Raw genomic sequence first — 22,462 nt, 5'->3', positions numbered from 1 at the left:
GAGAGAAGCTGCTGCATGACTGTGTGGGATAATTGTGTGTGTGTGTGTGTGTGTGTGTGTGTGTGTGTGTGTGTGGAGAGAAACAGGTGCATGACTGTGTGGGATAATTGTGTGTGTGTGTGGAGAGAAGCTGCTGCATGACTGTGTGGGATAATTGTGTGTGTGTGTGTGTGTGTGTGTGTGTGGAGAGAAACTGGTGCATGACTGTGTGGGATAATTGTGTGTGTTTGTGGAGAGAAGCTGCTGCATGACTGTGTGGGATAATTGTGTGTGTGTGGAGAGAAACTGGTGCATGACTGTCTGGGATAATTGTGTGTGTGTGGAGAGAAGCTGCTGTACGACTGTGTGGGATAATTGTGTGTGTGTGTGTGTGTGTGTGGGTGTGTGGAGAGAAGCTGCTGCATGACTGTGTGGGATAATTGTGTGTGTGTGTGTGTGGAGAGAAGCTGCTGCATGACTGTGTGGGATAATTGTGTGTGTGTGGAGAGAAGCTGCTGTACGACTGTGTGGGATAATTGTGTGTGTGTGTGTGTGTGTGGGTGTGTGGAGAGAAGCTGCTGCATGACTGTGTGGGATAATTGTGTGTGTGTGTGTGTGTGTGTGTGTGTGTGTGTGTGTGTGTGGAGAGAAGCTGCTGCATGACTGTGTGGGATAATTGTGTGTGTGTGGAGAGAAGCTGCTGTACGACTGTTTGGGATAATTGTGTGTGTGTGTGTGGAGAGAAGCTGCTGCATGACTGTGTGGGATAATTGTGTGTGTGTGGAGAGAAACTGGTGCATGACTGTGTGGGATAATTGTGTGTGTGTGTGTGTGTGGAGAGAAACTGGTGCATGACTGTGTGGGATAATTGTGTGTGTTTGTGGAGAGAAGCTGCTGCATGACTGTGTGGGATAATTGTGTGTGTGTGGAGAGAAGCTGCTGTACGACTGTGTGGGATAATTGTGTGTGTGTGTGTGTGTGGGTGTGTGGAGAGAAGCTGCTGCATGACTGTGTGGGATAATTGTGTGTGTGTGTGTGTGTGTGTGTGTGTGTGTGTGTGTGTGGAGAGAAGCTGCTGCATGACTGTGTGGGATAATTGTGTGTGTGTGGAGAGAAGCTGCTGTACGACTGTTTGGGATAATTGTGTGTGTGTGTGTGGAGAGAAGCTGCTGCATGACTGTGTGGGATAATTGTGTGTGTGTGGAGAGAAACTGGTGCATGACTGTGTGGGATAATTGTGTGTGTGTGTGTGTGTGTGTGTGTAGAGAAGCTGCTGCATGACTGTGTGGGATAATTGTGTGTGTGTGTGTGTGTGGAGAGAAGCTGCTGCATGACTGTGTGGGATAATTGTGTGTGTGTGTGGAGAGAAACTGGTGCATGACTGTGTGGGATAATTGTGTGTGTGTATGTGGAGAGAAGCTGCTGTACGACTGTGTGGGATAATTGTGTGTGTGTGTGTGTGTGTGGAGAGAAGCTGCTGTACGACTGTGTGGGATAATTGTGTGTGTGTGTGTGTGGAGAGAAGCTGCTGCATGACTGTGTGGGATAATTGTGTGTGTGTGTGTGTGTGCGTGTGTGTGTGTGGAGAGAAGCTGCTGTATGACCGTGTGGGATAATTGTGTGTGTGTGTGTATGCGTGTGTGTGTGTGGAGAGAAGCTGCTGTATGACCGTGTGGGATAATTGTGTGTGTGTGTGTGTGTGCGTGTGTGTGTGGAGAGAAGCTGCTGCATGACCGTGTGGTATAATTTTGTGTGTGTGTGTGTGTGTGTGTGGAGAGAAGCTGCTGCATGACCGTGTGGTATAATTTTGTGTGTGTGTGTGTGTGGAGAGAAGCTGCTGCATGACCGTGTGGGTATAATTTTGTGTGTGTGTGTGTGTGTTGAGGGGGGGTGGGGGGGCTGCTACATGACTGTGTGAAGGAGGGAGGGGCGCTGTTTTTGCCCCAGCAGCATTGGATTGAGTGGAGGCTCCTTCTTTCCCCAGTCCCTGCAGCTCTCTGCATGATGCAGGGGGCTGGGCTTTCGGCATCACACACGTTTATTACTTTATCCAGCAGTGAGCGCCTGGGAGAAATAATTACCCGAGCTGGAGAGGACCCAGCAGAGGACCGGCAGAGGCTGCGTCTCCATGGAGACGGGATACGGCGCTCCATTGGCTGTTGGTTGCAGGGCAGAGTGAAGATGCTAGCAGAAGCTCCCCGAGTGCAGACCATTTATTTAAAAATCTTCTTTCTTTCTTTATTTGTAGGGGGGAGGGACAGTGAGCTCATCCGAAAGCTATTCTTGGGAAATCTTAGGAACACGTTTATTTTCAGACAAGCAGAAGCTGCTGTAAAACTTCTAACTGCTCACAGGTGAAGTGAGCTTGCTAAGTCTCAACAGCAGAGGCGGGTGGGCAGGCTGCTGCCCATTCCATCCCAGCACACTGCAGGGCTGCAGCTCCCTCCACCGCCAGCCTGCAGGTATCTGCTCCCCCAGGTATCTGATCTAACCAAGGCTTCTGCTACCTGAATTCTCTTTGTACTGCTGCACGCCCAGGACTCTCTGAGAAAAGCTTCCCCTTACCAGTAGAGCACTGGCTCGATTTAAGTGCAGCTGCTTTCACTGAGACTGTTGGATCTCTCCAACACAAAACTCACTGTCACCCTTTGCAGCCATCCCCATCACCCTACACGCTGACTTGGATGCCTGCTGTCTCCCTGGCACTGGCCCATGCACGTGGCTTTGATATTCTCCCACCCAGAGTCTCTCTCACCAGGTGAAAGGCTTCACAAAGCCAAGCACCGAAACATATGAAAGGGGAATCATTTAGCAAAGCTTTCATGCCCAGCAGGGAGTTAGCTTGGGGGATGAAAGCCTGGGAGGCTGATTGCAGCAGCCTGCCTGATCTGCAAGGTCCCACCTGACAGGGACCTGAAGGTTAGACAGAGCTGAGTCAGAGCCATGAAGAGCAGGAAAACAAGAGACCCAAAGGGTTTCTCTATGTGACACCTCCCCAGAGCCCACGTCCCACGCTGAAAATCAAGCCCTCTATTTATTCACACAACAGGTACAGCACAGGCAGCATAGTGCACGCTTCTCAGACATACACACACTGCCCCACCTCAGAACAGGTACAGCACAGGCAGCATAGTGCACGCTTCTCATACACACACACACTGACTCACCTCAGAACAGGTACAGCACAGGCAGCATAGTGAATGCTTCTCATACACACTGCTCCACCTCAGAACAGGTACAGCACAGGCAGCATAGTGCACACTTCTCATACACACTGCCCCACCTCAGAACAGGTACAGCACAGGTAGCATAGTGCAAGCTTCATTGACACACACACACTGCTCCACCTCAGAACAGGTACAGCACAGGCAGCATAGTGCACGCTTCTCATACACACTGCTCCACCTCAGAACAGGTACAGCACAGGCAGCATAGTGCACACTTCTCATACACACTGCCCCACCTCAGAACAGGTACAGCACAGGCAGCATAGTGCAAGCTTCATAGACACACACACACTGCCCCACCTCAGAACAGGTACAGCACAGGCAGCATAGTGCATGCTTCTCATACACACTGCTCCACCTCAGAACAGGTACAGCACAGGCAGCATAGTGCACACTTCTCATACACACTGCCCCACCTCAGAACAGGTACAGCACAGGCAGCATAGTGCAAGCTTCATAGACACACACACACTGCCCCACCTCAGAACAGGTACAGCACAGGCAGCATAGTGCACGCTTCTCATACACACTGCCCCACCTCAGAACAGGTACAGCACAGGCAGCATAGTGCATGCTTCACACACACACACACACACACACTGCCTCATCTCAGAACAGGTACAGTACAGACAGCATAGTGCATGCTTCACACATACACACACACACTGCCTCATCTCAGAACAGGTACAGCACAGGCAGCATAGTGCAAGCTTCTCATATACACTGCCCCACCTCTGAACAGGTACAGCACAGGCAGCATAGTGCAAGCTTCTCATACACACTGCCCCACCTCAGAACAGGTACAGCACAGGCAGCATAGTGCATGCTTCACACACAGACACACACACACACACACACACACACACACTGCCTCATCTCAGAACAGGTACAGCACAGGCAGCATAGTGCAAGCTTCTCATACACACTGCCCCACCTCAGAACAGGTATAGCACAGGCAGCATAGTGCAAGCTTGTAATACACACTGCCCCACCTCAGAACAGGTACAGCACAGGCAGCATAGTGCAAGCTTATAATACACACTGCCCCACCTCAGAACAGGTACAGCACAGGCAGCATAGTGCAAGCTTATAATACACACTGCCCCACCTCAGAACTGGTACAGCACAGGCAGCATAGTGCATGCTTCACACACAGACACACACACACATACACACACTGCCTCACCTCAGAACTGGTACAGCACAGGCAGCATAGTGCAAGCTTATAATACACACTGCCCCACCTCAGAACTGGTACAGCACAGGCAGCATAGTGCATGCTTCACACACAGACACACACACACATACACACACTGCCTCACCTCAGAACAGGTACAGCACAGGCAGTATAGTTCATGCTTCACACACACACACACACACAATTATGTGTATCTGTATGTGTGAAGCTTGCACTACCAGGCTCTGCTCCCCCAGTGTGTGTGTGTGTGTGTGTGTGTGTGTGTGTGAAGCATGCACTATGCTGCCTGTGCTGTACTTGTTCTGAGGGACCTCAGAACAACACAAATTGACCCCACTATGGGGATAGATACAGCACAGGCAGCAGCAGTGCAAGCTTTCCCGAAGCAAACTCTTGGAGTGACAGCAAACTTCAATTGGTGAATACCTTCCATATTCCAGGCCTGTTTCTCTCTCGTGATTTCATAAAACGTAAGCTTCTAATTTTCCTCTTTTTTCTGTTCCCAGACGGTAGCACAAAGAAACTGCGCAGTAATATCCGGAGGAGCACAGAAACAGGCATTGCAGTGGAGATGAGGAACAGAGTCACCCGGCAAGGGAGCCGAGAGTCTACAGATGGAAGCACCAACAGTAACAGCTCCGATGGCACGTAAGCAACCCCTCCAGGACCCATGTCTGCACGGTTTCTGTGCACCCCTCTGTGAGGTGTAGCTGTGCATGTGTTTGCTTTTTCCTGCTTTCTAGGACACCCAAGAATCCTGATCCTGCTGTTGCATTTCTGTGGTCCTGTATCTAGCCAGGGCTGGACTGAGGTCAGGCAGGGATCGTGAATACAGTGCCAACCTCTGCTGTGGAATCCAGGAAGCCTGGCATGCCAGACAGACAGGAATGGATAGCAGAACCATTTATCAGAGCCAGGCCTCTAATGATGCTGACTGCACCTCGAGCACTACTGCCAGTCTCCTCTGAGTAAGGGCGAATGGAGATGCAGGAGCAGAATGAAAAGCCAAGGAGGGGAAAGAGCAGCAGCAGTGACATGCAGAGAGCTAGCCAAAGGCCGAGGCACACGGGAGCTGCGACTCTCACTGGGAGGAGCCCTGGCACACAGTCCACGGCCGACAGCTTTGGAGATTGCTTTCTTCTGAAGTTTCCTCAACTGAAAGGTGCCCACTTGCCCTGCATCACGAGGGCAAGTTCCTTGTGCAAGTTACAAAAGGGGCATTTGTTGCAGAAAGAAGGAACCCAGTCAGATGTCACAAGGTTTTCTTATTTCCGGCCCAGGATCAGTGACTCTGCAGTAACCTGTTTCTTTGCCCCATGCTTGAGGGAAAATTGTTTGCTGCATTTTAATGTCAGTAATAATCTTAGATTCGTTTTTACTGTTCTTTGACGGAATTGTGTATGTAATTGTTTGCTTTTGTTGCTTTCGGTGTTGTAACCACCACTTTGGGTAATCTAATGAGGAGCAGGGAGGTGGCAGATAAATCTTTTTACAGAAATAAATGTCCCTCATTCTCGCTAGGCCCCTTAAATTAACATCTCAAAGTTCACCATTTCTGGAAGCTCAGGCCTGGTCTTGGTCCTATGAATGCTTGGGCATCCCCAATACTGAGAAACCTCTTTCACTGTGACCAGGGAGGGGCCACTTGTGATGAATTTAGTGCCCCGAATCATGCTCCTTTCTCCAGCAAAAACTGAGGGCGAAAAGACCCGCAAAGGCAGGTGACAGAGAAGGGCAATCTGAAGGGGGGGGGGGGGGGGGGTGGACTGCAGAGACCTCGTCCGTCTCTGCTCCACATCAAGAGAATCTATCCCTGCAGTAAGGGCACAGCTTCTGTGGCTGAGCACTAATTAAGGAATCTTTCTCTCTGTTGCCTTAATTGCCTCATTAAATGAATGTACAAGGTCACAGGGCACAACTTATAACAGCAGCGAGGCAAGTCTGACTGTAACAGGTCTCTGCGTAAAGTACTCCATTACCATGTGAATCATGCACAGCACTGCCAGGAAGGAAGGCCTGAGATATGGGGGGAGAAAACCTCTAGTAATAGGCCCCTTACGTTGTGATACGCCTGAAGGTACAAGAGAGATATGGGGGGAGAAAACCTCCAGTAAACAGGCCCCTTACGTTGTGATACGCATGAAGGTACAATAGGGATATGGGGGAGAAAACCTCTAGTAAACAGGCCCCTTACATTGTGATACGCATGAAGGTACAATAGGGATAGGGGGGAGAAAACCTCTAGTAAACAGGCCCCTTACATTGTGATACGCATGAAGGTACAATAGGGATATGGGGGAGAAAACCTCTAGTAAACAGGCCCCTTACATTGTGATACGCATGAAGATACAAGAGGGATAGGGGGGAGAAAACCTCTAGTAAACAGGCCCCTTACGTTGTGATACGCATGAAGGTACAAGAGAGATATGGGGGGAGAAAACCTCCAGTAAACAGGCCCCTTACGTTGTGATACGCATGAAGGTACAATAGGGATATGGGGGAGAAAACCTCTAGTAAACAGGCCCCTTACATTGTGATACGCATGAAGATACAAGAGGGATGGGGGGGAGAAAACCTCTAGTAAACAGGCCCCTTACGTTGTGATACACATGAAGGTACAAGAGGGATATGGGAGGGAAAACATCTAGTAAACAGGCCCCTTACGTTGTGATACGCATGAAGGTACAAGAGGGATATGGGGGGAGAAAACCTCTAGTAAACAGGCCCCTTACGTTGTGATACGCATGAAGGTACAATAGGGATATGGGGGAGAAAACCTCTAGTAAACAGGCCCCTTACATTGTGATACGCATGAAGATACAAGAGGGATAGGGGGGAGAAAACCTCTAGTAAACAGGCCCCTTAAGTTGTGATACGCATGAAGGTACAAGAGGGATATGGGGGGAGAAAACCTCTAGTAAACAGGCCCCTTAAGTTGTGATACGCATGAAGGTACAAGAGGGATATGGGGGGAGAAAACCTCTAGTAAACAGGCCCCTTAAGTTGTGATACGCATGAAGGTACAAGAGGGATATGGGGGAGAAAACCTCTAGCAAACAGGCCCCTTACGTTGTGATACGCATGAAGATACAAGAGGGATAGGGGGGAGAAAACCTCTAGTAACAGGCCCCTTACGTTGTGATACGCATGAAGGTACAAGAGGGATATGGGGGAGAAAACCTCTAGTAAACAGGCCCCTTACGTTGTGATACACATGAAGGTACAAGAGGGATAGGGGGAGAAAACCTCTAGTAAAGGGCCCCTTACGTTGTGATACGCATGAAGGTACAAGAGGGATAGGGGGGAGAAAACCTCTAGTAACGGGCCCCTTACGTTGTGATACGCATGAAGGTACAAAAGGGATAGGGGGGAGAAAACCTCTAGTAACAGGCCCCTTACGTTGTGATACGCATGAAGATACAAGAGGGATAGGGGGGAGAAAACCTCTAGTAACAGGCCCCTTAAGTTGTGATACGCATGAAGGTACAAAAGGTAAATAAAGAGCAGGTGCCTGAGACATGAAGGACATTTTCCAACTCCAACCTTCCAGCAATGTGTCAGAAGATGTCTGCACTATGAAGGAAAGCTCAGGATCCTTTTTTCTTTTTCTCTTTCTGTTGCAGGTTCATTTTCCCCACAGCCAGGTTTGGAGCTGAAAGCCAGTTCAGTGATTTCTTAGATGGTCTTGGGCCAGCACAGATTGTGGGGAGACAGACCCTGGCAACGCCACCAATGGGTGAGTCTTCAAGTACCAGCTCCCCTTCTGCCTCCTGCCTCCGGGATGCCCTTTGCATCTCACAGCAAGCCCAGCGCTGAGGCCTCCAATTTCCCCTACAGCGAAGTTACTGTGTCTTCTCTGATGATAATAAAACTCTCTCTTTTTTAATATTATTCAATTCATTTACAAAACTCATTTGAAACAGAGGCAATAGCAGAAAACCTGAAGACGCTGACTGTTTTGGTGTTTGTGATGCAGTGCTAGTCATCACTTAAACAAAACCCGGCGTGATGTCATTAGCCAGCGATCTGCGGTGTCGGCGCCTCGCTGGCCACATGATATGATGATATTTTCACGAGGACAAGCAATACTTACCGACACCATCCTGCAGAAACTGGGCGTGAAACATTATGAAGCAACTTTCCAGGGAAGATTTCAAGATCACTTAGTGATGACTTTGCAAAGCCGTAGAGGTCGCTTATGGGAGTCAGTGGGTTGCATTCTCTCTGGTTCACAGCTTGTATTATTCAGCACCGCTATACTTACTTTCAGTTATTTAAATTGAGTTTAAAGATTCCAAATTATCCTTGTCGGCTGCTAGGAAACTTGTACATACAGATTAAATACACACCTTTAAATGTCTTTATGCTAATGCCAAAAGACTGAAAAGTAAGATGTGAAAGTTAGAGGTGAATAGCACTGGATGAAGAGGAAGCCCTAAACACTAAACATAGGCAGACAAGGACTATGTCTTTGCTACTTCCCTCCATTCATTTCTAATGTGCTTTGCCTGGATACTGACACTGAAAATGAAGACTGGCTCCCAATTAAGTGGAGGGGTATTTAAACTCATGCATAATCTCTCCCCTTGTATACTACAGGATCTCGTAAGATCTTATATCCCAGCACATGCTTTGAGATCTAATAGCTTACAATTGTTCCGCCAGTCAAGAAGTTTAAATGGGTCGAGGGCGTGTTTTCTCTGCTATTGCACCTAATGAGTGGAATAAACTCCCAGTAGAAGTGAGACAGTTACAGGATTTTAACATTTTTTAGAAAGGCATTGAAGGCAGTATTTTTTGAGGCCACTTTTAGCTGAAGTGAGCTGTTGTACTTTAAAAATCGTTGTAATAACTTAGTATATGTTAGGGATGTGCAGAGGGACGCCATACGTTGCATTCGTGATTCGGATTCGTCGGGGAGCAGATAGGTTACATTCGGCCGTATGGCGCCCTGATGTGTTAATACTGCGATTTCTATTCGTGTCCCAGCTAAAATTAAAATTAACTACAAAAACCCCCCCCCCCCCCAAGCCTTACCAAAACTCCCTGGTGGTCCAGCGGGGAATCCGGGAACCATCCCCTGCACTCTCACACCCCCGATGCCGGTTTCATCATGGCGCCGATAGCCTTTGTCACAGGGGCTACCGGAGCCATTAGTCAGCCCCGTCACATGGTCATCGGCGCCATCTTCTGCTCCTACCATGTGACAGGGACTGACCAATGGCACTGGTAGCCCCTGTGACATAGTATGGACAAAGGCTATCGGCGCCATTTTGAGTACTGGCATCGGACGGCCGGCGTGCAGGAGGTCTCTCCGGGCCCCCTGTTGGATCCACAGGGACTTTTGGCCAGCTTGGGGGGGCCTCCTGACCCCCACAAGACTTGCCAAAAGTCCAGCAGGGGTCCAGGAGCGACCTCCTGCACGCCGGCCGTCCGATGCCAGTACTCAAAATGGCGCCGATCGCCTTTGCCCTCACTATGTCACAGGTACCGACGGTCGGCCCCTGTGACATAGTGAGGGCAAAGGCGATCTGCTGCCAGTATTCAAAATGACTGAAGGAAGGACATTAAGTAAATTTACTGCTCTAGTATTTAACTTTTAAAGGGAAACTTTGATAAAATGAGGAAAATAGTTGGAAAAAAACTAAAAGGTATAGATACAAAGGTAAACAGTTTACATCAGGCATGGACATTATTTAAAAATACCATTTTAGAAGCCCAGACCACATTCATTCCATGCATTAAAAAAGGCGAAAGGAAGGCCAAACAATTATCGACATAGTTAAAAGGTGAGGGGAAAGAGGTTATTTGAAGCCTAGGAACCTCTATCAAAAATTGGATAAAAGGATCCAACTGAAGAAAATAGGAAAAAACATAAGCATTGGCAAGTTAAGTGTAAAACATTGATAAGGCAGGTAAAAAGAGAATGTGAAAAGAAGCTGACTGTAGAGGCAAAATCTCATAATAAAACTTTTTTAAAACATGTAATTTTTAAAAAAATATATCTAAAGTAGGAAGCCTGTTATGCTCGAATTGTTTATTTAAACTAGCTGCTAAATCAGCACCCCAAGTTAGTCAATTGTTTTCTGCTTTTTTGCACTATCCTTTAGTAGCGTTAAGTTAAACTAATTCTCTCTCTCTTAATGGCCCTGTATTGTACACCCTGTTTATTGTAACTTTCTTTCTAGTTAAATGGTTTTCCCCCGGTTATGATGTAAACCGGTACGATAAGACTTCGTCTTGAGCATCGGTATATTAAAAAGAATTTAAATAAATAAATAAATAAAATAAATAAGCCTGTGAGGGAGTTGGTTGGACTGTTAGGTTATTGAAGAGTTAAAGGGGAACTTAGAGAAGACAAGGCTATAGCGGAAAGACTAAGTGAATTATTTGCTTCTGTGTTTACTAAACAGGATGTTGGGGATGTATCATGCTGGAAATGGTATTTAATGGCGATAATTCAGAAAAATTGAAACAAATTGCAGTGAATCTGGATGATGTAATAGGGCAGATTAACAAACTAAAGCGTAGCAAATCACCTGGACCAGATGGTTTACACCCCAGAGTTCTGAAAGAACTAAAAAATGAAATTGCAGATCTATTACTAGTAATTTATAATCTACCATTAAAATAATCTATTGTATTTAAAGACTGGAGGGTGGTCAATGTGACGCTGATCTTTTAAAAGAGCTCCAAGGTGATTCAGAAAACTATAGACTGGTGAGCCTGACTTTAGTGCTGGGTAAAATCGTAGAAACAATTATAAAAAATAAAATCACAAAACATATAGATAGACATGGTTTAATGGGACTCAGACAGCATGGATTTACACAAGGGAAGTCTTGCCTCACAAATCTACTACATTTTTTGAAGGCTTTAATAAACATGTGGATAATGGTGATCTAGTGGATATAGTGCATTTAGATTTTCAGAATGCATTTGACAAAGTTCCTCATGAGAGACACCTGGGAAAAATTAAAAAGTCATGGGATAGGAGACAATGTCCTTTCGTGGATTACAAACTGGTTAAAAGACAGGAAACAGAGAGTAGGATTAAATGGTCACTTTTCTCAGTGAAGAATGGTAAACAGTGGAGTGCCTCAGGGATCTGTTCTGGGAACAGTACTTTTTAATACAGTATATGTATAAATTATCTGGAAAAGGGAACCACGAGTGAATTTGCAAATGACACAAAATTATTCTGCATAGTGAGATCACAAGCGGTGACCTTGCAAGATTGGGAGACTGGGCATTCAAATAACAGATGAAATTTAATGTGTACAAGTGCAAAGTGATGCACATAGGGAAAAGTAACCTACACTGTAGTTACATGATGTTAGGTCCATTTTAGGAATTAAGAACCAGGATCTTGGCGTCATTGTGGGCAATACTTTGAAATCTTCGGTTCAGTGTGCTGCTCTGGTTAAAAAAGCAAACAGAATGTTAGGAATTATTAGGAAGGGAATGGTAAATAAAATGGAAAATGTCATAATGCCTCTGTATCGCTCCATGGTGAGACCGCACCTTGAATACTGTGTACAATTATGGTCGCCACATCTCAAAAAAGATATAATTGTGATGGAGAAGGTACAGAGAAGGGCAACCAAAATGATAAAGGGGATGGAACAGCTCCCCTATGAGGAAAGGCTGAAGAGGTTAGGGGAAGAGACAGCTGCGGGGGGATATGATAGAGGTGTAGAATGGGTAGATGTGAATCGGTTATTTACATTTTCAGATAATACAAGCAGGCTGATGCAATACCGTGTGCTCAGGCTAGCTCACAGGTTAACCCGTGGGTGGACGCGCGCCCATAACCCCTGATGCAATAAACATGCATCCAAACTCCTGCGTAGCTAATAGTGCTCAGCACATGTAAATGCCATGTTGATAAGGCTATTAGCTAGTGCCCCCCCCCGATGTAAAAAATAAATGCACATTTTAACTCTCAAAAATTAGCACCAGCCCTGGCGATATTAAGTCATAGGAACCACAGAAAGCTGCAACGTAAAAAATAAAAATAAATAAATGTCTTGACGGTGGTCAGGTTAGGAAAAGGGATGCTCGTAAAATTGAGCATCTGCTTTCTTATCCTGCGCTAGGGATGCACAGTTTCTCCTAATGCCTCCTTTTTAATGCAGCGGCTTATTAGCCTACTGCACTGCGTACCCGGGAGAGGTGGATAGGCGTGCGTTAGGAAAGCAGGCAGTCATGACTGAGTGCCCGTTTTTCCGTCATGGATATTGCATCGGCCTGAAGGATTGGGAGCCACACCATGAAGTTAGCAAATCAGAGAAAATTATTTTTCACTCAACGCACAATGAAGTTCTGGAATTCATTGCCAGAGAATGTGGTAAAGGCAGAAAGCATAGCTGGGTTTAAAAAGGTTTGGACAAGTTCTTGGAGAAGTCCATAAACTGCTATGAACCAGATGGACTGCTGACCACACAGAGCAGCTGTCTTTGAATTTGAATAAATTCCTCTTAGGTTTCTTGACTTCTACACCCTGGTTTCTGTTTCATTTTGTCACTGATTTTACCAGCTGGCATACTGGTATTCGCGTCACAAAATTAAGGAGCTTGCTTTTTTTTTTCACCCTTTATTTTTGTTTTATAAAACCAACACTGTTCACCCAGATGAGTTGCTGTGGCAGAGAGGGTTCCTGTGCTGCCCCTGGCTGGCAGGTGCTGGGAGTGGCAGGAGAAAGAGACAGTGCAGGGCTCAGGAGCGTCGCAGCCTTTGGAGGCTGCCGCTATTCTCTTGCTTTTTTTTTTTTTATGTTTCTTACATTCTCTTCCCTGTGTCGAAGATCTGTGTTTTGAACAACAGAAAATGTCCATTTTATTCTTTTCTTGAATCTCTCTAGATGGTGTAACAGTTTATGCTGATATAATTATGAAAATGGTAGCCAGAGCTGGAAGCTCCATTTGATGCTGCTGTTATTGTTGTGTCTATGCTGCCCTATGGGCGACTAGGACGGGGGATCCCAGGCATCCAGCAGCAGGGAGGGAGAGTGAACGGGGCACACAAAACCAAGACCCAGTCTTTTTTTTTTCTTTTTATTGCATTTTAAGTTTTACACAAAAAAACCACTGTGAATGAAAAATGAGGTGGTTTACATTGAAATTGTTTCAGTTCAAAAAACAAAATACAGGTAACAATTATATTCTTAAAGCACTCTATAATAATAAGAAATAAGATGAGGGTGGATACAACAAAATCTTAGGAGTGATAATCGAATTTTAAACAATCAGGAAGAAAGAAAGGATGGTGACCGAATGACCAAGCTTAATACTAAGTCACATTGGGGTGCGAGTCTAAAAAGAAACGAAGCTGTGACGGTTCAAAAGATATTTAACTACGCATTTGCAGGGGTAAGGAAGAGTAAAGTTTGAACATACAGTCAAAGCTTCTACTCTCATTTCTATGAATTGTTTCCTTCTCTCCCGTGTTATCCGGGTGATATCAGGAAATAGCCACACGTTTTGGCCATAATACAATTCAGATCTATTACGAAAGAGCAATCTCAATACGTTTTTTTCAGTAATGAAGGCAAAAGTCACAAATATCACTCCTCTTGTTGTAACAGTGCCCTCATGCGACAGCTCCAATAACTCGGTAACGTTTAACTGTAATTGCGGTTCCAAATTCTCTTGGTCACTTTCCCTTTTATTCTGTGGCAGGTAATAGGTCTTGGAGATTAAAGGTAAAGCCTCTGTAGGTATTTTCAGAATTGCATTTAAGTACTTCTTAAACATTTCAAGCGCTGAAATCTGGATAATGACCGGGAAATTGAGAACCCGTATGTTTAAACTTCGAAGTGTGTTCCCTATCTTCTTATTTTGCACAGTCTCATGTTGATTAGCGTGCGGCTAACCTTCCATCACTATAATTTTCCTTTCCATTTCTTTTCCTGATCATCAATCCTTTTTTCATTCTCATTGCTACGTTTATTTGACTCCAGGCGGGTTTTAGACAAATGAATAATCGCTACTTCAATAGCTGCCAATGCTTCCCATATCGAATCCATAGTTATTACCACGGGTTTTATAAGAAAGGAGGTTCATACTTGTGTAGACTCACCCCCTCGCGTGGCTTCAGCTACAGTGTCCAGTGTCGAAATTACAGGATTGATATCTCCCGACATCAAAGGTAAGTATAATCCCAATTGAGGTATCGTCCTCCTTCTGGCCTCCAGGCTCCGTAGGGCTATCCGGGAGGCTTGTCGGTGGGGACGGGACTCAGCGAGATTTCATCTGCCAGTGGCTGAGACGTTCGCTCTGCGTCTCTGTCCAACGCGGCCTTCGCTCCCGGCTCCTTCGGCGTCGAGGTGAAGAGTTTGAATTGTAGTTTGTCTTGCATTGGGAGTTTCGGAAACTGCCTGGCTCTCTCGAAGCCGGCCTTTACATTTGGTATGTGGCATTTTTTAAGACCTTTAGCGAGGGAAATCTGATATTCTAAGAAAACGGTCAGCGGAGCAACCTTCTCCCACTTCTCATTCGGCTGCCATCTTAACTCCATCCTCCACCCAGACCCATTCTAACCAGACAGCCAATTGTCAGCAAGGCTGTGGTAAGACCATCCCAGGTTCAGGAGTAACCTTGCTTCCCCCTATAAGGCAAAACCGCGTGTGTTTAAAACGGTTACAATAATAACCCAAGAGCCCTCTCCTTGGTCAGAGCAGAAAGATTTCTTGTACAGAATGGGAGGAGGACATCCCAGGGGAGGTGGACAGTTCTCTCCGTCTTCCACCACCAACATAAGCTGAAAGCAGGTGCTGTGATGTAGTGAAACAGGCGGCCATGCGCTTATCGGCCTATTTATCCCTTTTGTTTCCAATCCATTCCAGGTGATGTCCACATCGGGATGATTGACAGAAGTGGGCAGCTAGAGGTTGAAGTCATCCAGGCCCGGGGCCTGACTCCGAAGCTGGGCACGAAATCCATCCCTGGTATGTGCTGCGGAAGGACATGGGCAGAGCGGGAACAAAGATTTGTATTATTATTATTATTATTATTATTCCAGCAAAAAGCCCTGATGATTGGGACAGGACAGCACAGGGCCCTCCCCCCCCCCCCCCCCCATGGATCACAACCTAGGGAAAGGATGGAGCCAGCCACTGTCTCCCTTGGGATCTGTAGGGAGCCTCTCACTGGCCTCCTCCTTTGTGACGCTCCTTCTTTTCCTCCTTCCTAGCTCCATATATTAAGGTTTACCTGCTGGAGAATGGAACTTGCTTAGCCAAAAAGAAGACCAAATCCGCCAAGAAGAGCTGGGACCCCCTGTATCAACAAGCGCTCCTGTTTGATGAGGGTCCCCAGGGCAAGGTGCTGCAGGTAACCACGCCCCATGCTGCTCGCCGCTTTGCACGCCTCGTCCTCTTACGTGAAACTTGTATGTTCATCTCTTTATGCGGGATCTGCATGGGATTAAAACACAATCAAACGGGACTAAAAGATTTCCTTTTAGTAAAGACCAGACCACGTCCTTGGAAATGCACATCCACAGTTTTAAAGCAGAGTAACTTAGGTCTTCCATGTTCTTGCTAAAATTAATTTCTGCTGTTGAATGGAAATCCATGGCACACAAAGCAGTCTGAGTGTTGCCTGCACGTTTTGCCGTCTGCTCCATGCATTTGACTTCCCGTTGCACATGGCCATCCCTCTGCTAAGGGATGGTCGTCAAGGCTCGGCGCAGAATAATCTGTCTGCTGTTTTCTTTCCTTCCTCTTTAGGTGATAGTTTGGGGAGACTATGGCCGCATGGATCACAAATCTTTCATGGGGATGGCCCAAATTTTGCTGGAAGAGCTGGACCTGAGCACCATGGTCACAGGCTGGTACAAACTCTTCCCTACTTCTTCCTTGGCAGATTCCAGCATTGCTCCTCTGACGCGCCGCATGTCCCAGTCCTCTCTGGAGAGCTCCACCAGTCCCTCTTGTCCTTAAGATGTCCGAAGAGGGAAGGGGGAAGGGGGCGAGGGAAAGGGCCATTGACTGCAATCCATTCGTGATGGGAACTTTTCAGCAGAACGGCTGTAAATATGTATCCGTGTAGGCCCTGCAACACCACCTGGCCAGGGACCTACCACTCCCGACCCCCTACGCTGAAAGAAGGCTCTTACCTGGGTGCCTCTGGGAACTTTTCATACCCTTCACGTCACGGTGAACTAATGCAGATCTCCGGACTGTTTGAGAATTTTGCCTGCACCGTGAAGAGGGCTCTGTACATGCTGGGCACCCTCTATGCACTTCCGAACTGCTTGCACCTGCTTCTGCTCTCTGAGGACATATTAAGAAATCTATATATACATGCAGAGAAATAAATAGAAATGCATCTCGCACAGAAATGCATTGTGTTTCTCTCTGTTTATATATAGATGTGTGTATGCAGCAACACGCTCATTTTTTATTTTTACTGTCAGGTAAAGCAACATGAGTATCTTTTTTAAGGAACGTAGCATATTATGTAGCTTGCCACATGCTCTCTGTGGCCTGTGTGTGGGACCCTCCACAAAGGAGAGGGCGTGGCCAGCAGCCACGTCCTGCCTTGTAGCTCCCACCACACAGATCTTGCAGCTCTCATAAAGCAATTCCCTCCATAGCATTCAATAAGTAGCATGTAGCCCATGTAGCCCACCGCCGCTGCCTGCCTAAGACAGCAGGGATGCTTTTGACACATTGATTTAAACAGGTGCTTTTAAGTATTCACTTTCTGCACCACCTCAAAACAATATCGTTTTTCTGTACAGCAATGAGAATATTAGCTGGCAGACTAAGGCTGAAAAAGGCAAAGGGTCACCCAGAGGTGGAAAGGCAGCACCTGTCCAGCTGAGTCACCTGGGAATAAGAGCACCTCACTGGCTGAAAGCACTAAAGGTGAGACTTACTGCAGACCCCACTGCTCGGTGCGGAGATCCATCAGAAAGTGACTGATGCAGAGAGAGGAAGGAATTGCTGGAAAACTGGGGGATTAGAGACTTGGGAAAGGAAATGGTTCTTGTAGCAACACAAAGAGGTCTGGAAGCTTTTTGGGTTTTTTTTTAATGAAGGTGCCTATGAATTTTGCTGAAAACTCAGGGGTGATAGCAGCAAAACACTGAAGTTTTATCACCGATGATAGAGCAGCCACTTTGTTGTCGAAGGAGAAAGCGACTTTTGGAGAATGAAAGATTAAAGGAGCTGCGGCTCAGGCTTCACTCCCATGTCCAGCATCTGTGACCCCCAGGCAAAGTGCGCCATGCTAGTGCTCACTGCTTATTGCCAGCCCTGCCCTCGGGGGCACCAGAAACTCTGTTCAATCCCCTCTCATATGGGGACTTGTGTAAAGAGAAACTAAGTCTAGAAACGGTGCAGACTGCTGCCTCCCTTCATCTGCTGTTTCCTGGTAGGGAGTGTGGCAGCGGAAAGAGATGAGAGTGTGGCAGCGGAAAGGGATGAGAGTGTGGCAGCAGAAAGGGATGGGAGTGAGGCAGCGGAAAGGGATGAGAGTGAGGCAGCGGAAAGGGATGGGAGTGTGGCAGCGGAAAGGGATGGGAGTGTGGCAGCGGAAAGGGATGGGAGTGTGGCAGCGGAAAGGGATGGATGCAAGGCTTTGCTCTTGCTGGTCTCTGGGTTGAAATGCCACTGACCAAAATAGCTAGTCCTCCTGGGCTCTCTCAAACCTGCAATAAAAGGTGCCCACAGAGCAAGCTGGCTCCCTCCTCACCTGCACACAGGGATCCTACGGCTCTCTACAAGCAATACACATCCTGCTGAGGGGCGCCCATTACTGCAAATCTGCCAGGCAGCTGCGAGGTGAAGCTCAGAAACGGAGTCCAGGCTTTGCCTGCAGCTAGACGTGGGCTGGGCGTGCCGGAGCCCTCACACTATATCAAGTTTTGGATGTTGACAAGAAGGAGCTGGCGCCTGTGGGACGGAGGCTTTCTTAGATGGACTGAAATCCTTCTCGCTTTCCCCTCTCACCAAGGATGCTCTGAACAACATGGACCACTGAAGATCTGTGCTGATGCGAGAAGGACCTCTATTGTATGGAAGACCATGGGTGCCATTCTTAATTTGTCCACGTGTTTTAATTCTGTTGGGATCTGGTTGGCAGCAGTTCTAGCACCTGAACTCCTACAGGAGCTGCTTTGAGTTTCATGGCCTCTCAGCCACGAGAGAGACACAATATTTCCTTTCAGTAGCTTAGGATATGGATAGAGAGAAGAAGGGCAGACAGCCAATGGCCAGTAGATAGCAGTCCATGGGGGGTGGGGGTGAGCCGAGCAGGATGAGGGGGTTATTACAGTGCTGTGCTAGGAGGGCCTCCGAGAAATGAGCTGAAGAGCACATTCACCCTCTGTAGACACTTCTCAGGGCAGAAGAGGAAAGAGAAATCTGAGCAGGTGAACACTGGGTTCCCCTGCTAATGAGAAAAAAGGTTTCAGCTAAGAGAAAGCAGATTAAAGCAAATTCCTTCTCAGCATTTTATAAACTATAAAGCAATGTCCCTTGGACTTGGATCAAACCCTAGGAAAACAACCTGCAAGGACATTCACTGGACTCTAATGAGCCAAACCCAGGAAGTTAGGTCAAGCCCTGGGCTTCGCTCACCAGGCTGCACGGTGGGACACAGCCCCCGCCATTTTAGTAATGAAAATAAGGCATTTTCTTTTCATTTGCACAAAAAAAACTCAAGTGTGTGTTTACACTGTAAAGTCAGCTGCTTTGCTCTTCTTATGCATGAGAAAGTCCTGAATTGCCTTGGACAAAATCAAACTGATTTTCTATGTACTAGCACAAGAGCAAATGGGGTCGTCTCTGCCTTTTCTCCAAGAAGGGTTTGTCTTCCCAAAAGGAATCTCATGGTCTCTCTCATCCACCGCTGGTAATGCCAACAGAAAAGGAAGTCAGTTACCCTGTCCTAAAATAAAAGCACACCTGCAGGCCCTATTGCAAGATCACTATTTACCTAGGGACTTCTGCCATTTCAGCACACCTGAAAGGGAGGGAGGTGTTAGAAGCAGTGTCCAGAGACCGGCCTTCCAGATATGCCGACCCATCCCTGGCTAGTGCTCTCACGCCCTGCTCCAGGCTGCAGCGAGAAGAGAAAGGAATTAAGCATGGGGTTAGCACCCAAATCAGCCTCAAGATAAGCACACAAACCACCAAAGGCTGAAGGGCGGAGAGCCATGCAGTGGCACCACTGGTAATGCCCTGAGAGGGGGCTCCAGGGTCCCAGCCAGCCCCTGCTCTGCGGCCACTCTCTTTCACTTCATGCCTTGACAAGGAATGCTTTGAGGATTTTCTTGGCTTGTTTTCACTTTGCATGACTTGTACTTTTTGGTGACTTTGAAGTAGGAGCTGCGTGCAAGAGGTACGCCTGCGTTTAATGTACACGTTCCTGTGTCTGGTTTTCTAGTGCATTTGCAAGTAGCTTTGTATTATCAGCTTGGGGATTTTGTAGCAAGGAGCAACCAGAGTGCTTTCTATACATCATAAAAAGCACCTTCCAGCCAAGAAGCACCTGCCTTTGTTTGAGCCTTAAATAGACCAGAGCACCTGCAGCAGACCCCCCCAACACCCCTCGTTCCAGTGAAACCCTGCAGGCCCCAGGTTAGGAAGGGAACATGCAGAGACCTCCCTCCGCACACGGAAGACCTGACTTCTAGCCGATTCCCCATGTCTGCAGGGCCGTGGTGGCTAATAACGGGAGTGCACCTGTGTTGTGGCCCCTATGAGTTGCTGAAAGGCCAGGGCTCTCAGGCACCTTTCCCTACTACCTGCCCTCTTATTAACTACTGCTCTTGGTGCCCCACAAAGCAAGGGATCCTTGCCATAAAAGAGATCCTGCCTGGATGCACTAGGTGTGTAAGTGTTTCCTTTGCATCAATGCATGGCCATTTTGAAATTTTATCCAGAAATGAGACCAGTAGGGGCGGTGATCAGGTAGTAGGTTTACCTGCGCAGATTGTCAAGCCAAGTTACATTTTGAAAGGTGGGTTCTTAAGGTGGGAACTATTCTTGTGTCCACACAAGAAGCAGCGTACCAGGAAAAAGGTCTCACGGCCAGGGCGAGGAGGACATCAGACGCGAGAGATGCCATAGTGATCGAGAGCGCAGGCAGCAGTCCCATGAAGTGTCGCTATCCGTCATGCTTTTCTGAGTGTAGGTGTATGCAACGTTCTTGTAAACTTCGTTCACGTGTCCAGCATGAGCACAAATTGTGGGAAGCAGCCTGTCCTGTCAGCCTCTGCCTCTGCTGAGCTGGCCACCCTCCGCTCAGTGCAGCAGAACCGTACCATGTGCAAGAGGAACCAGAGGACAGCTTTCTCGTTAATGTGGGCACATCAAAATGCTAATGGGCCCTGAAATTTCCAAAGTCAGCACCTGGCCCATAAACTAGTCCTGGCTTTCCAACTCATTTCAAAGTTTCTTTCTATGGAAAGAAAAGTCCCAGTTCCTTATAACCTGGAGGCAGAGAGAGCTTCCCTTTAGCAGTGGGAGAAGCTCCTTTCTGTTTCATTATGGATATATCTCATCGCACACAAAAATGGGGTTTTCTGATCCTTCCCAGGCTGCAGAATCCAAAGGAAACAATTACGCAGTGCTGCAGAGTCAGGGGAACCTGTGAAGGTGCTGGCGGAGGGAAGGTTGAGGTTTCTTTATTCGCTCGCTGGTTTTTACATTCAATCATTTTCAGAGTGACTCATAACAGAGTACATGGAAGGTCAAATTGAATGCCAGTCTCACAGCATAAACTTGCAGAAGTGCTGGGCCCAGTGATCACACACTAAGGAGACACAGGGCCTTTGTGTATAAAGAGAGCACATACGTGTGCGTTAAGTAGCAGAGACGCACACCTTGAGAGCACGTGCATACGTGCAGTATTGCACACACATTTTATCAGGGGAATAAGGAGCTGACGAGGCAGGTTTGCTGTTTTGAGAAGAGTTTACGTGCATGCCAACGTTTTTACACTGCTGATGGATGCGCCTATCTTTTGTCTGCAGTTTTTGGATGGGCGGTTGCAGGTACACGGGTGAGGGTCTGGGTGAATGTTGGCAAGTCCAAGCATGCATGTATTTTCAGAACACTATAAGCACGCATTTACAAAATCAGGCTCGTTAGGTGGACAGATTATTACATTTTTAGGCACGTTCATTGTTCTGGCATTTGAAAGATAAGCATTTACAACACCACACACACACTTTGGTGGCAGGTGCCCCATAGTTTATAAAAGACCGTGTATTTCTGCCCTCAATCTCGGTGCATCCACCTATGCATGCAAACAGTGTACTACAGATAGTTTGACTGTTACGCTGGGAGAATATCCATTACGTGTAGCACAGGCCTTGGCCATATAAAACTTAAAACCTTCCTGGGAACCCCTTCTTCATTAAAAAAATATATACATCAATATCTTAAACAGTGTTTTTAGTCTGTGAATGTGGGGGCCAGGGAGGGAGGCAGTAATGGAGAGAGAAGAAGTGTCCTTCCTCAAATGATCCTGGGCAGCTAGGAAAGGGACAATTTATTGTGCTTTTTGTTGTAATGTGCCAGGATCGATCATTTGGAATGACCTGATGAGAAAAAGAGGAAGTGGAAGCAGATTCCTCCGCCCCCTAGCAGCCGCCCAGCAGTGTCCTGTAGCAGCTTCCCCTGAGAAGCACAACCGTCCCCCTGCTCCCGTGCCCATCGCACTGCGGGCAGACCAGAGCCCACATTCCAGCACATTCCTAGCACCTCCACTGCTGTGGCCTTGCTTTTCTAACAAGGGCTTAAACCTCTGAACCCTACCCCCTTCCCCAGCAGCGTCAGTTTCCTGCCACTCGCGGGCTCAGGACTGAGCGCAGAGCACACTGACAATTCATCACTGGCATGCCTTTAATTGGACCTAAATCATAAATGATAGAGGAGGGGAGAGAGCGCTACAGGTAGGGAAGAGAAAACCAAACCTGCCAGCCAAGCACATCCAGTGAAGACTGTTTGGTTGATTTGGAAAATGAAAAGCTTTAAAAACAAGCAAGCAAAACAAAGAAAAAGATAAAATACGTCTATCCTGTCCAATGCTGTGAGGGC

General features: G+C 47.2%; 1 protein-coding gene across 1 annotated transcript in view; it reads left to right on the top strand.

Annotated features, from left to right (window-relative positions):
* The window catches only part of RIMS3 (regulating synaptic membrane exocytosis 3), a 43,631-nt gene extending 25,732 nt beyond the window's left edge, over positions 1-17,899 (top strand). Inside the window, exons 3-7 of the mRNA XM_029571616.1 lie at positions 4,911-5,052; positions 8,028-8,140; positions 15,251-15,352; positions 15,598-15,737; positions 16,136-17,899. Of these exons, the coding sequence (XP_029427476.1) occupies positions 4,911-5,052; positions 8,028-8,140; positions 15,251-15,352; positions 15,598-15,737; positions 16,136-16,348 (710 nt within the window). The 3' untranslated portion in view covers positions 16,349-17,899. The remainder of the gene's footprint in view (positions 1-4,910; positions 5,053-8,027; positions 8,141-15,250; positions 15,353-15,597; positions 15,738-16,135) is intronic.
* The last annotated feature ends 4,563 nt before the right edge of the window (positions 17,900-22,462 follow it).

This window comes from Rhinatrema bivittatum, chromosome 11 (genome assembly GCF_901001135.1).
Source record: "Rhinatrema bivittatum chromosome 11, aRhiBiv1.1, whole genome shotgun sequence".
Taxonomy (NCBI): Eukaryota; Metazoa; Chordata; class Amphibia; order Gymnophiona; family Rhinatrematidae; genus Rhinatrema; species Rhinatrema bivittatum.
This window is presented reverse-complemented; position numbering and strand designations above follow the sequence as displayed.